The 15,383-nt window shown below is 42.7% G+C and overlaps 1 protein-coding gene across 14 annotated transcripts in view; it reads left to right on the top strand.

Moving 5' to 3' along the window:
- Positions 1–49: 49 nt before the first annotated feature.
- Positions 50–15,383, top strand: part of PTPRK (protein tyrosine phosphatase receptor type K) — a 331,989-nt gene continuing 316,655 nt past the window's right edge. For 8 of the 14 annotated variants that reach the window (XM_081907034.1, XM_081907039.1, XM_081907042.1 and 5 more), the window contains exon 1: positions 194–400. In XM_081907034.1, coding sequence (XP_081763160.1) covers positions 298–400 — 103 coding nt within the window. In that variant the 5' untranslated portion in view covers positions 194–297. Of the gene's footprint in view, positions 401–15,383 lie in introns of all 14 variants that reach the window. The other 6 variants (XM_081907035.1, XM_081907036.1, XM_081907031.1 and 3 more) reach the window with 1 other exon arrangement.

Here is a 15,383-nt window from a genome sequence, read left to right on the forward strand (position 1 = left end):
TCGCCGATCGGCAAAGTAACTCTCGTGGACTAAGTGCAGCCGCCGACGCCAAGTGCAGGCGCGCCTGGCTGGGGATTGCCCCTGGAAGGCGGGGAGGGAGCACTCCGGCGCAGACGCCGCGGAGAAGAAAGGCGACCCTGTTGCTGTTCCGGGCTCTCCGTCCCCCCCCCCCGCCCCCGTTTCATCCAGGCAACAGGAGGATCCGGACTGGCCAGGAAGACGAGCTTTCCTCGCGGCTTCGGGAGAGAGCGCCCGAGTTGAGTGCGAGACTCCTCGCAAAAGTTCTCCAAAGTCAGCATGGCCCCGGCGGTTGGAGCCGTTGGCTTGCTGGCGGCGCTCGCCTCCCTCGTCGCCCCCTCGGCTGCCCTGCTCGGAGTGGCCCGTGGGCAGTTCTCGGCAGGTAAGCGGCTACCTCGCGGGAAGGCGTCCCGTTTCTTCTTCTACGAGGGAGGAGGACCGCCTCTCCGAGGCTTCTCCCGCTCAGGCTTGTGTGTGTGTGTGTGTACCTTTTTTTGACTCGCGTCGGGGTTTGGAGGGGAAGAGAGAGACCGAGGAGGAGGAGGAGGTTGCGCTCGAGCAAGGTCCCACCGACCCGGTGGCTTCTTTCTCTGGAGAGCCCGCTTGAGCGCAGCTTTCCCAAAGGAGAACGTGGACCAGTCCCCTTCCTCGGTCGGCGAGACCCTCCGGAGAAGAAGGAGCCCAGGAACGTTCCGCTTTGGAACGTTGGGACATGGTCTGATTTGCTTTTGGAACGTTTGGAACCGCTGTTCTTGCCCCCCCCCCCCAGTAAAATATGGGGAAAGCCCCTCTTTTCCCGCTTCACGATGAGTGACAGACGACAGTAGGGGTGCCCTTTGTGCAAAATAGCTCTAGTTTTGCACCTTCAAGGCAGACCGGCTGGGGTGGGGTGGGGAGCTATTAAAACGAGACTTCCAAGCTGCACACTTCGAGCTTCTCACGCTAATCCTCGCCTCCCCCCTCGGCCTCTCTTCTGGTCAGTTTCCCAGGTAGCGTTTGCACAGCGTTGGCTGAGCTTCCATTGTGGAACCTTCTCTGCCCTTTCTCTGTTAATAGAGGAAGAGAACGTGTTTTCCTTTCGCCTTCTGCGGACAGTTTTCTGCACAAGGATGGAGCGAAAAGCAACCACCTTCAGACGACTTTTACCTTTTTAAGTTTCTCCCAAATTGGGAGTCGGCTGCTACTTTCTGCCTAAGGTGGAAAGAAGCCAGTCGGTTTATGGGTGAAAAGTTCACAAGCCTCTGAATCGCGGCGGGGGTGGGGGTGGGAGAGAGGGCAGGTATAGTTTCCCGGCTTATAACCGATTCACCTTGTTTCTGTTCTTTGCCCCCTCCCACCCCAGCAGACCCTTCCCCTTTCCATGGAGAGGGAAAGCAGTCGTGAAAGAGTTAATGCATTACAGCTGCTCTCCGGGTTTCCGAAAGCAAACAAGCTGCGCCCAGCAGCGACAGGCCTACCCCTCCTTTCTTCTGTTGACTTTTGTGTCGCGCTAACTTTTGGCAGCGGGGCCGATCCTGGCTGCCTAATCAGGCAGGCAGAGACTGTACCTGGCCGGAACTGCTGGGGACGCGCAGACTCCACTGCCCGGACGTAAATAACTTTGTGTGTTGCAAGCGCCTTATACGCTTTTTCTAGCCGGGGCTTTGTTTCTGGAAAGGTGGTGATTAAGGGCCTTGGGAAGTCATCTGAAGGTTTTTGCAGAACTGGAAAAAAAAGCAAGTTGACAGCAACAAAGCGAAATGCAGAAAGTCCCAACAAACCTGCTTGCCCAGTTCAAAGGACGCGCAGACACATCCGAGAGGAAGGGCTGCCTTTAACCATTTCCTTCGGCTTCCAGGGAGAAAGCTACTGTTCAGCCTGTAGCGAAAGCGATGCACATAGTTCCCCAGTTAGAATCAGTTTTATTGTCTACATTTCTTTGGACCCTTTCGGTTGTCACCAGCAATGTTTGATCTGCATGCAGGCAAGCAGGATGTCCTAATCCATTTCTGCTCTGTGCATTGTTAGCTTTAGAGAGCAGCAGCAACTTTAAGGGTGCAATACTTTGCACACATTTATGTGGAAATAAATCCATGGGATTACTTCTGACTGGGTTGTGCTGTAAAAGACTGGTCTTGAAAGGGATATATTTTATGCAAAAAGCTATTACAAGCTCAGCTTTCAAAGGCAGTCTTATTTTGTTCTGCCCTCCCTCCTCTATTTTGGCAGGACCTTTTGTAAATTGATCGAATGTTTTGGGTTGGAAGACTTCCGGGATTAGAACTGTCCCCATTTGCCCAAGTTGGAAGTCTATTTTTATTGTGGGTGATACATTTCACAAATGCAAATGAAAAGTGTGGGTGTTTGATACACATCTTGTCCATGTTTTCAGAGCATCTGATCTGTCTTCCTTAGAAATCAAAACTTTTCTGCTTCTCTTGTGCCCTTGGGCATGGAAAGCAAATGAAGTGGGGCTGGGTTTCACATCTGTTTACATGTTGCACACGCCTCCTACACAAAAGCACTTTGTCTTTATGCCTGTGTCTTGCCATAGCAAGTTCAAATGTGTGGTTTGGTTGTCACAATCTGACTCCTGATGCTGTTAAATCTTTGGTCTCTCTGTGTGACTCTTGCTGCCAAAAACCTGCTTATGCTGCTTCATAGTAGTCTCTGCTCCCCTCCCCAAGGGAGGAAGTAATAACTGTGTATTCGACACTTCTGAATTACTTCATGGCTTAAAATGTAGAATAATCGCCTAAGGGCTGCATCAGTATCCTGGAACTTTACTAGGAAAGAAACTAAGATAAGGATCCTTCTTTGCAGATAACCTGCAGTGGTGCAGCTATGAAATGCAGCCAGGTGGTCTGTGAATTGTCTTGACGCATGATCACCGCTTAGATATTTTGTCAGAAATATGTTAAGCAATATATAAATTTCCTAAATAAAATAAATAAATGAACAAGTTATATCCTAACAGTCTTAAAGTGGTGTGTTTAAGGTGCGTTTAAGCTCTTCCTTCAACTTTGTGGTGATCGAGCTGGAGCACCTGTCCATCATATACATGCTTGTGCTCTTAAGTTGAAAGGAAGCAGCCACAGACTGCATTTATTACATTAGTGTTTCATCTTTCCCCGAGGAAACTCGGTGGTGTACATGGTTCCCTCCTCCCCATGTTATCCTCACAACAAACCTGACCTGTGAGGTAGGTCGTTGTGAGAGAGGGTGGCTGGCCAAGATCACTCAGTGTGTTTCGTTGTTTAGCTGCAATTTGAACCTCTCCCACATTACACCACATTCACAGCCATGGATAGCCCAAAAGTAGTTTCTTTTCAGTAATCATTGAATCCTCAGTGATCCTCTAGACTTCTGTGAATTTTCAGCTTGGCTAACACTTCCTTCAATATGCTGTGTTCAAAGGTCTTCTATAGAGAAATCTTGGGCATAGCAAATTTACAGAAGTATGGTTTCTTTCCTGAAATAAAGGACAATAATAGCTTTTATTTATTTATAAAGTGATTTATACACCACTTTTCACATATGCAGAGAAGAAATATTATGATACTTTATTAATACTACGTAATACTATTGCACACATTTGTCACCCAACTTTTACATCATAATTGGTTTCCGTATCTGCTTTCGCCTGATTATATAAAGTTCATTGTAATTCCTGTCTACTGTTCTGTGTTAAAATTATCAGATACAGTGTAAATGCTGACTGTCTTGATCACCATTTAATTAACATCTTTAATAATCTTAGCCTACTAGCTGCGACTTCACTATCTCATTGATGTGCATCACCAGCATGTTAATTGAAATTTTTATTGTAGTCTCTAGTTTATTTCTTGAATCAGTTGTCAGTGCGGCTCGATGTACGTTAAGCTAGTGTTGATTTTTACAGTGGATTATGCAGCACACTGTGTTGACATCCGACCTAAATATGGTCCACAAATCTCTCTGAAAATGGCTCTCTGCCCAAGTGGCTTTCTGATAACTTCCATCAAGTGTTTAGAATGAAAAGCCTTCGATAGATGGGGTGAAGAGGTAGAAGAGCAGGACATTGGATATATTAAGCCTGGAGAAGAGGAGACTGAGAGGAGATATGATAGCCATCTTCAAATATCTGAAGGGCTGTCACGTGGAAGATGGAGCAAGCTTGTTTTCTGCTGTTCCAGAGGGAACCCCCCAACCCTAAGGGTCCAAATTACAAGAAATGAAATTCTGACTAAACAGTAGGAAGAACTTTCTTATCATAAGAGCAGTCCAGTAGTGGAATGGACTCCCTTGGAAGGTGATGGACTTGCCTTCGTTGGAGGTTTTTAAGCAAAGGGTTGGGTGGTCATCTATCGGATTCTTTAGCTGTGATTCCTGCATTTCAGGGGGTTGGACTAGATGACCCTTGGAGTCTCTTTCAACTCCGCAATTCTGATTCGATGCTGAATAAGGTACTGGCAGGTTTGGGGGCTGAAGGCTGATGATAGTGCCTCATTCTGTGGAGGAGTGGGGGGAAATAGCGCAAGGTCGGAAGTAAGTGGGCATGACTCTTCTTTTACTTGGATCTGATAGATCTGGGTTTAAATCCCCACCCAGCTGTGAAGTGACCTTGGGCCAGTCACTGTCTCTTAGCCTAACCCTTCATCACGGGGCTGTTCTAAGGATTAAATGTGGAAGGGGAGAACCATGGAAGCTGCCTGGTGAAATATGGGATCAGGGGTGAGAACTTGGATAACATTTTTGGGGGGGCTGGCAGGTGAGCCCCATTCCGCATAATTGATCACATGACGCAGAGCATGCACACCACATTGTGGGGAGATCCAACCCCCTCAAATATTTTATTGGGACTTGGTTCCTGTGCATGGAATATAAATAAATATATTATCAGTCTTTCATATACAGTGGAGACATTACTAAGTGCTTCCTTTATACTTTGTGAGAATATAGAGAAATCTGCTGAGCAATTCTTTGCCTCTATCACTTGATGCCGTTTCTTTCGGGGTCTTTTCCTCATCCTGCCAACTTTCTGCACAGAGGTGAATATCACCCAGCTCTTGAGCTCATGTTATGTATGATGTTCACTTTCTTTGCTGTGTTAGCAAGTGGTCCACAATATGTGTGTGTTCCAAGGAGCCAATGGGAGTCAGAGGGCAGGCAGCAGTTAATAAGTGCCTCCTTGTTATGAGCGAAAGGTGAACACTGCTTCTCTGTAACATACTTCTCTTTTTTATTATTATTACATTTGGCTGCAACACTCCAGAGACAGGAATTCTCCAGAGGATATTCTTGGGTGTTTCAAATCAGAGACAGTGAATCGAACACCCACAAGAAGTGTTTAAATGACCAATTCACAGTTATGGGTGCAGTTCCAGCTTTGTCGAAATCAGCAAAAGTTCAGGCACTTGCTCACAAAGTCTTTATTTATTTTTGTAAGTCACAAAGTAATGTTGTCCAGATAATAAATTGTGCTGTTTTTAACTGTTAAAACGTTGTGTAATTAGTCACAGTAGCAGAGAACTTGCAAAGGAATAATTCTATAATTTGTACACTTTCTTACCAGCTGTGTAATAGAACACTCTAAACTGTACCAATAATGAATAATGATGTACGGTATGATTTTGATATCAAGGGTATCTTGCAGTGTTTTCAAAAGTCAGCAAATCCTAAAGCTAACCAGACACAAATGGGGCTTGTGGAATTTTGACAACTATACCGAAAACTGATTTATGGTTTTTTAAAACGTTTCTGGGAAAAGTGAGTGTAAGTTGAAACAATATGATCCAGCTCAGGAGGCTCAAAGCCTTATGTTTTAGAGACAAGTGCAGATTTCTAAAGCAAGAAGATTTGGTTTTGCTTCATATATGCTTCCAGAAACACAAAACTTCTGCAAATTGACATCAGTGCTGATTTTGTAAGCTTGAGTAACATAAAGAATGTTGTTTCTTTGATTGAAACTCAGTAGCAGGGGCAGGACATACTAACATTATTGTTTATCCCTGGGTCACAACACCTTTATATCAGGCACATAAAGGTAAAGGGACTCCTGACTGTTAAGTCCAGTCATGCACGACTCTGGGGTTGTGGCGCTCATTTTCTGGGTCATGTGGCCAGCATGACAAAGCTGCTTCTGGTGAACCAGAGCAGCACACAGAAACGCCATTTACCTTCCCGCCGGAGTGGTACCTATTTATCTACTTGCACTTTGACGTGCTTTCGAACTGCTAGGTTGGCAGGAGCAGGGACCGAGCAACGGAAGCTCACCCCATTGCAGGGATTTGAACCGCCAACCTTCTGATTGGCAACCCCTAGGATCTATGGTTTAACCCACAGCGCCACCCGCATCCCTTAAATCAGGTACAAAACTGGAAATGAAGAGTTAAGTGCCACTTCTCACAACTATGGTGGAAACAGGCTTATGGCTTAATGGTCATTATTGTTGAATTAACTTGTCTCAACTGAAGGGTGCTACATTCAGCTAATGAGCCTCCTTCACAGCTTATCTTTTGTATAAGTATTTCACAACAGCTGAGAACACAGATAACGAAAATGTAAATATAAGGTATGGTGTTTAAAACTGGTGGCCCAAACTACTTAAGATAATCAGTGTTCTCTACAAAATACAGTGTTTGGGTCCTAAACAGAAGGAAGTTTTCACCAGGATACTCCTGAATCCTTTTCTCCTAGCTCCTCCCCCCCCCAAAAAAAAATCCTCACCAAAAGCACCTCTGGAGCCCTGAGCATCTCTTCTGAACAGTGTGGGTTTGGTCATTGGAGAGACCAGTGTGGGTTTGGTCATTGGAGAGATGCTGGGGAGGGGGGAAAATGACCCAACATTTATTTAGTCGCAATTTTTTGCCTACTTTTTGAGGAACTTCCTCCAAAAAGCTGTTTACAGCCCACAATAAAAAACTAACAATAAACCAGTGCAGAAAGTGAAAACAGAAATAGAATACAGTGGTACCTCGGTTCTTGAATGTAATCCGTTGCGGAAGACCATTCTGAAACGTTCAAAAACCAAAGGGCTGTCTGCAAATCCAATTGAGAAAATTGAAAAACATGCAGCATTTGAGGTGCATTTGAAAATGGAAGCATTTACTTCCGGGTTTTCGGTGTTCGGGTTCCGAAATGTTCATCAATGGAGACGCTCGAGAACCAAGGTACCACTGTATTAAATATAATAGGGATCATTAATGTGTTTTAAAAACCAACAAAGATTAACCCCAGGAGAAATGAAGGAGTAATTTGGAGAGCTTTGGGAGAAAATAATGGTTTTCAGCAAACACTGAAAACATAACAATGTTGCATCTTGCTTTACTTCTAAGGGAAGAGACTTCTAGGCAATTGGGAGCACGGCACTAAAAGCACAGGCTCAAGTTCACAACTTGCTTTGCATTGTGGCACTATCAACAGATCTTCATCCATAGCTAAGTGACCAGGGTGGTGTGTATGGAAAGAGGTGGCTAATAAATCTAACAAGTACAACCATACTGGCTTTCTGGATTACTTCTGCTATGGGCTAGCTATTTAAATCAAGTAGGTAAATAAATATGGGAAATGCAAAATATCACTTAGAGAACGATCTGAAATACTTTCCTTAAAGCTTGAATTTGTTTTATTCTGGATTGTTTGATTTGATGTTTAAAGTGTTGTAAATCACTTTTTTCTTTAAAATATAAAGCAATATAGAAATGAAATTAATAATAATATGATTGAGGGGAAAATCACAACTGGATATTCCATTGTGGTGACCGCAATTTAGTTTTAAGGAAATATTTGATGATTCACTCATATCTGAATTTCTAACACTGCTTTTAAGCAGTGCATTTAATGTATTCCAGTGAAAGAGTTAATTTTTATAATTGCATTTTATTTTTATTTTTTAAAACCCAAGGTTTTTTTCATCCTTACTTAACCACTCAGCTGGAAGAGAGGGTTTGGATACTTGTGTGTATTGTTTTTGAAATTAATTTGAATTATATAAAGCCATGTCACTTGAAGAGTCAAGCATTGCAATTAATGGCCATACACATTTTTCAAAAAATGTTGATGGTATTCCTTAAAAGGAGTAATTTATCAGAAGCTGTTGGAAGACATTATAATTGGAACCACACTTCTCTGTCCTCAATTTGCGTCTATTGACCCATTGGATCACAACAGCACATATAGATTGTGCTGGGTTCAGTTGATTTTTGTTGCCATTATAAAATAAATGCCTTGGTGTACATGCAGTATTTTTAAACAGTTAAGAAACTATCCAAACAAAGGCAAAATTGTGACTCAGCGATGGATTTTGCTATGGAAACAGCCACTGAAGTACATTTGCTGAGCAAACTAAATAACTGTTTCCTTAATTGAATGGTGTTTAACATCATTAAGAAAAATATGCACCTTGGAACATGTTTGGAAATTTCTTAGACAGTGATTTTCAGCATAATCTGTATACACTAGCTAATGGTGGCTGATAGAGAAGATATGAGTTTAGGATTTGAGAGACCCAGGTTCAAATCTCAACTCTGCCATGAAGCTCCCTAGGTAGCTTGGGCTGGTCAATATCTCTTAGCAGGGGGCTAGTCCACTGTCCCTCAGACCTTGTGGGGGGGGGAGGCGGACTATATTTTGAGGGGGGGGAATGAACAAATTCCTATGCCCCACAAATAACCCAAAGATTTATTTTAAATAAAAGCACACATTCTACTCATGTAAAAACACCAGGCAGGACCCACAAATAACCAAGAGGTGCATTTTTAAAAAAAGGGCACATGCTACTCATGTAAAAACACGCTGATTGCCAGACCATCTGCGGGCTGGATTGAGAAGGCGATTGGGCCGCATCCGGCCCCTGGGCCTTAATTTGCCTACCCATGACTTAACCTAACCTACGTCCAGGGATTGTTGTGAGGATAAAAAAAAATTTTTTTAGGGGGATAACCAGTTAGGCTACCGAGTTCCTTGAGGAAAAAAGCAGAATATAAATGAATTATCCATAATATTGCCCATGAGTTTGTGCACATTATTTTACCGAAAGCAACTTCAGGGCCTCTCAATGTTACATTTCTGTGTCTGTATCCAAGAGTTTTTTAAGTGTGTAGCTAAAATGTAACAGATTAAAAAAATATTAGGGTGATTTACAACAAATGAAATACATCTTTATTAAAAACATGCAAAATAACCACAAACCTCATTTTTAAACAAAAACAGAGATCTACAGTTGGCCAGAGCCCTGTTTTGTTTAGTGTACCTCACATTGGTCGCTTTAGAATGTATGAAATTGCTCCCTCCCCAGGGAGCAGCAGCCTGGTTTGCTAGAAGAAGAATATGATCACATAAACATTCCCTTGTGCGTTGTCAGAGCTGTGACACAATGGCAGAGTAATTCATTCTTCAGCCATTCATGTGATACCTGGTTTCCAGTCCCATTGTGTTGAATCTCATTTGTAAGAGGAGAAAAGTGCACTGAAAAAGGGATAGTGCTTCCCAAACTATCAGGACTAATTTGCTTCAAAATAATTTCTCCTGCGGGTGGCATCCAGTTTATGTCCTCCTGCGGACAGAAGACATCCCTAGACTAGGAGGAAGGCAGTTTTGGAGGATTCTCTCACGCCCCCCAGTGTCTATTGTGCCCCCAGATCTGCACAGGAGAGTTAGGCCGCAGCCTTTCTCAACCTGTGGGTCCCCAGATGTTTTGGGACTTCAACTTCCATCACCACTAGCTAGCAAGGCCAGAACTCAGGGGTGATGGGAGTTCAACAACATCTGGGGACCCACAGGTTGAGAACCACGGAAGGGGATTTGAAGGATTATAGCTGGGAGGGGGAATTGCTGAAAATTCCCTGCTTTTGATCTGCTGCCAGATGCCTTTTGCCTGTGGAGGAAAGCCAATTGGATACCTTAAAGAGTCAGAGTTGTTAAAATTCAGAATGTCCAGTCTGAATTCTGACCAGATTGTGAACAGGGTGGTTGGTGTGCTATTTTTATTTTATAAATGTTGATAGGACTGAGGGGAAGGACATTGATGTTGCTTGGAAGTCATTGGGTTGGGAGATGGGAATGTACACAACTCTTCAATTGACAAACTATGTGCTTAAAAACCTTTAGCCTGAAATTTACAGGCTGCACAGCAATCCTGTGGATTTGGAGGACTACCACATGTAATTTTTAATAGCGTTTGTGGATCTTGGTTATACTTTGAGGTCATTGGATAGATGGCTTGTGCATGATAATGACATCCAGATGCGAACTATAAACATCTCATCCTTGACCTGCCTGAAAACAAGGAAGGTTAGCTTCATGCTCCAGCAAAATCTGTGTCTCATAGGCTGTAAGTAGGGTGGGGTGGGGGACGACTCTCACTCTCTCTCTCTCACTTCCTTAGTTGTTTACCTCAGAACCAACTGTAAAGGTTTGAAATGGCTCCAGAAAATTAACTGCCGTTAAACATGAATGCAGCATGTAAAAGAAATTAATGCATCCCCTGTAGTTTGTGAAGCAGTCTAAATGTGAGGAATGTTGGCCTCAGTCCTCAAGACAGAGAAGCCCCTAAGCAATCAAGAATTCAAGAAGCTCTACAGGATAGCTTGTGTTTAATTAGCTGATACACTAGACAATCCCTGGAGGATACACTTAACATGAGGAATAAGTTGGTAAATGTTTAGTCATTTCTTCCAGAAGAATGTATTCTGATTTGCTTTCGAGGCTTTATCAGAACGCTGGTGCCGATTTCATAATTGGTCCCTAATTTGTAGTTTTGATTTGAAAGCAGTCTCCCCGTGTTAACAAAATTATAGTAATAAAGAGATGACAAAACTGCTTTTGAGCTTTTTTAAAAAAGAAGTATAACCCCTGCAAAATGTTTGAAGGTTTCCTCAGCCACTCACCACCCTGTCTGTTGCAACCTCGATACAAGTTTAGCTACTTCAAAAGCAAGTCTGCATATGTGAAACACCATGGTTTGATGGGCAAACTTTTTCAGCTGTGGGCCAGTCCACCGTCCCTCAGACCTTGTGGGGGGCCAGGCTATATTTTGAAGAATAATAATGAACAAATTCCTATGCCCCACAAATAACCTAGAGATGCATTTTAAATAAAAGCACACATTCTACTCATGTAAAAACATGCTGATTCCCAGACCATCCACGGGCTGGATTGAGAAGGTGATTGGGCTGCATCCGGCCCCCGGGTCTTACTTTGCCTACCCATGGGCTATACCTCTGTGTATCATTTTGTCAGTGCTATCAAATCAGGGAAGGCCTATTTTATTCTGTTGTATGGTTATAATATGTAAGCCACCCCGAAAGAGTTTTTATTTGGAAAGGCAGAATATAAATGTTTTTGTACTTGGGCATCTATGCCTGAGTTTAAGAAGAAAAGGAAAGTGCCACTCATGTGTTTATTTCTTCTGAAGAAAAAGCATTTGTGGAACTGGGGAGCCCTAACGATTCACAAACCTCAGTGTGCATATTTACACAACCATGAATCTCAAATGGAACCCTCAAGCTTGCTTTTCACCCAGTCATGAAGGAGGAGAGGAAATGGTCACTTGCATAAATCCAGAGGCCACAGCCTTGAATTGTACTCAGAGGACTACAAGCAGCCAGCGTTGCTGTCACAGAAGTGACTGGTGTAATGAATTTTTGATGCTCATTTCCACTCCAGGAGGGCAGTTGCTATATTCTGGGTTTCTGAATGACCACCATTAGATGTGAAGATCCCATTGCACATAAAAATATTTATAAAACAATAATGAAGAATCTTTAAAACAACTGAACTCTTTTATATAAAGCCACAATCCTAACATCAATACATATATTTTTTAAAGGCCGCAAAGCTTTCCTTTAACACACATCTTATACGCTCTAAGTCTTTTAGATTGCTGCATGTTATACAGCTAGATGGACACTGAAAACAAAATAATTTTCAACTGAGTTTGGTCAGTGCTTTTTTTCTGGGGGGACACAGGGGTACGTATACCCCTAAACATTTTGTGAATCTTTGTTCTTATGTCCATTTACAGTATTTATTTTTCCCTATTTGAACTGTAAAATGGTGATTTTCTTGAGTCAAAATGAGAGTACCGCCTAAACATTTTTAGGGGGGGGGGACACTGAGTTTGGTGCTTTTATCCTGCCTTTTAACAAATCTGAATCTTTTGCACTAGGGACAAAAAGAAGCAATTCATTCTGCTATGCAGGGATTCAGATTTCCTCCCCTCCAAAAAAAATAAATGCACATAAGGGAAGAAACCAAAGATCTCTCTTGTGGCAGAGGGCAGAATACATGTGAACACACAACATTTGGATTCCAGATACTCAATGGAGAGCTGGAAAGATTAGAAGTACTTGAAAAGCTGGGTCAACTTCTGTAAAAAAATGTAGTTTGATAAACACTCCACATGTAGGATAAAAGCTGCTTCTAACAACCTGGATTTTATTGTATTTGTGTATAGAGCAGACGTTTTATATGTATAATACACACACATCCCTACCCTGACCCAGGGATAATGGAAGCCTTTCCCAGGGCAAATGCTTCCCTTAGCAGATTTTTGTTGTTGTTCTTTTAAGAATATAATCTTATAATCTCAAAAGTGTCCAATAGCCATTTTCAGCATGATTTGGGTGCGTGGCCTTGCAGAATGTTGGCTGTCTTGCTTAATAAAATCTTTAATTTAGAGCCTGCTGTTTTGATTGCTGCTATAAAACCTGTTGGGAAGCTTTAAAGTTGGCAGATTTGGGGTTGGAACTGGACTAGCTCCCAGATTTCTAGCCCTGATGTTCCCAAACTTCATCTGTTTAGTTAAGACTATGATGTGGCTGTACATAAGCAGCTGTCTAGCGTTTGGAAAGCTGCGCTCCTTGCCCCTTGCAACTTGCTCACTAAGTTTGCTCATTATTTGAGAATTTGTTAAATGACTGCATATGATGTTTAGACCTAGGTCACAAGGCAGAAGTAACCTTATGCCAGGGCTGCTTTGCTTCAAACTGAAGTGGGTTTCACATGATGGGACAGACCTCTATGCCCCTCCTCTTAAAATAAAGAACCTTTCTACAGAGAAAACTAGGGAGTCAGTTAAGGATGGGTGAAGCTCAAATACAAGTTAATAGTAGCTCAAGCATTCAGATTTAAGCTGCAGGTAACACAGGGAAAAGCAAGTTCCTGTGTTAGAGAGGATCAGCCTCAACTCTTTGACCAGAATGAAAATGGAGGTGGGATATAACTGTAATATCTACAGAAATGTCCTCCCCTGTAGAGATGAATTTCACACAATATCTCATCTAGAAACGAAAGCATTGCTCTGAAGAGATGGATGAGCCCTAGAGACTTGACAGAAGTGTCCACCTCCAGGGAGATCAATAACTTGCAGAATAGGGATCATCTGATTTAGGAAGGATATAAGTTGGCATTAAGTAGACAAGAACACCAACCCACAGCAGTTGCATAGTGGGCAGAAGAGCCGTTAAAAGTTTGCCTTCTGATTCCTTAAACATAACTCTATAGGCAAAGCAAGCCAAAAGGACGTTTGTTCTGTTTAAACTGGCCTTAACAAACCCTGTCGTTTCTTAACATACCGGAAGAGGGTTTGGTCCTTCTGAAAGCCTGTCTATTTCTTCACTGAAGAAAATATACTGAACATTCAGTGAAGGCAGGGAGATCACATCCTACCCCATATTGACATGCCAGTGCACATATGTCACTGATGTTTAAATGGAGCATATGCACAATAACTCAATGTGCACCAACCTCCCATACTGCCCTTGTCCTGTCAGGATGATTGTGCCTGGTTGGCCACTGTGAGAACAGGATGCTGGCCCAGATCAATCTCTGGCCTGATCCAGCAGAGCTCTTCTTATGTTCTTATTCCCTTCTGCACTTGCTCTAGTCTGGCTATCCACTCAGTAGAGCTGACTCAGGAAACTGGTACCATTGCCAAATTAACAGAAATTAGCATGCATATCTTAGGAAGCTTGGTCTTGGAGTGATGCCACTAGGTTTCTGGAAAGGAAGGAGAGAGCCAAGGCATCACAACTTAACCAAGAAAGGGAGTTTATTAATAGAAAAGCACAAGAAACTGCTGCTGAATTTTGTGGTGCTTTTCTACAAATATTTGATTACATGGTGTTTTGTGGCTGGTAGTTATTTAAATGTGCCGGTTCTTTTAATGTGTTGATAGTCTTAGCTATGCTTAGTTTATGCATTTGTGCTTGCTGTCTTGTGAGAATGTTTCTGAAAGGCAGGATAGAAATTAATGAAAGTAATAAATAAATGAAATGCATACGGACCAGTTTATGAATGTAACAATAGACTTGTACATATGTTACACACTAAACAAGGGCACAGGCTGGCTCTGCACATGTACAAGTGCTGGGTGAAAGAGTGTACATTTGCTGATTTTTAAAGCTCAAATAGAGGTGCATGTAGAGGTGCACAGATGGTTCACTCATTAAATGGAATGTGTGAATACTCCTGAAAGTATTTGGAAGGCAAAAGAGGGGTTGGCGGAGGGGAAAGTAACAATCCAAAGCATAAAGGAGGAGGACTGAATCAGTAGATTAAACAAAGAAGAAATTGGCAATGGATATAAATAGCAGAGGTTATTTACAGAAGACAATTCCCCATCTATTGCTCTTGCATTTCAATGATGGCCTTTTGTTACCTGGAAGCTCACTTGATGGGTGAGCTGGTTCTTGGCCAGGTGAGCACAAAGTCTTAATTAACAAGTAACAGGGTGTGGCCCTGAAAGCGTTAAGGTGGGATGGGGGGACATTGGCTTGGTATGTCTGGGAGTTCCATTGCTCTGGGCTTTCAGATGCAAGGCCACTCTCATTTCAAAACCTTTAGAGGGTTTTGTTCCTGATGGTTGGAAGACTTGAAGCAGGGACCTGCTGGTGAAGTTTCCTCACCAATTGTTCTATGTATATGTGTATGTTCCAGAAAGAACAAAAGATTGTGTTCTTTATGAATAATAATAATAATAATAATAATAATAATAATAATAATAATAATTTATACCCTGCCCAACTGGCTGGGTTTCCCCAGCACTCTGGGTGGCTCCCAATCGAATATTAAAAACACAATACAGCATTAAACATTAAAACTTCCCTGAAGGGCTGCCTTCAGGTGTCTTAAAAGTAGGATAGTTGCTTTTTTCCTTGACATCTGATGGGAGGACATTCCACAGGGCAGGCACCACTACCAAGAAGGCCCTCTGCCTGCTTCCCTGTAGCCTCACTTCCTGCAGTGAGGGAACTGCCAGAAGGCCCTTGGTGCTGGACCTCAGTGTCCGGCCTGAGCGATGGGGGTGGAGACGCTCCTTCAGGTATACAGGACCTTCAGGTATGAACCATGGCGTGAGGAAGTATTGCTGTTGTGTTAGGTAAATTTAAATCCAATAGATTAGC

The sequence above is a fragment of the Podarcis melisellensis genome (assembly GCF_964234715.1).
Source record: "Podarcis melisellensis genome assembly, chromosome: 3".
NCBI classification, from domain to species: Eukaryota; Metazoa; Chordata; class Lepidosauria; order Squamata; family Lacertidae; genus Podarcis; species Podarcis melisellensis.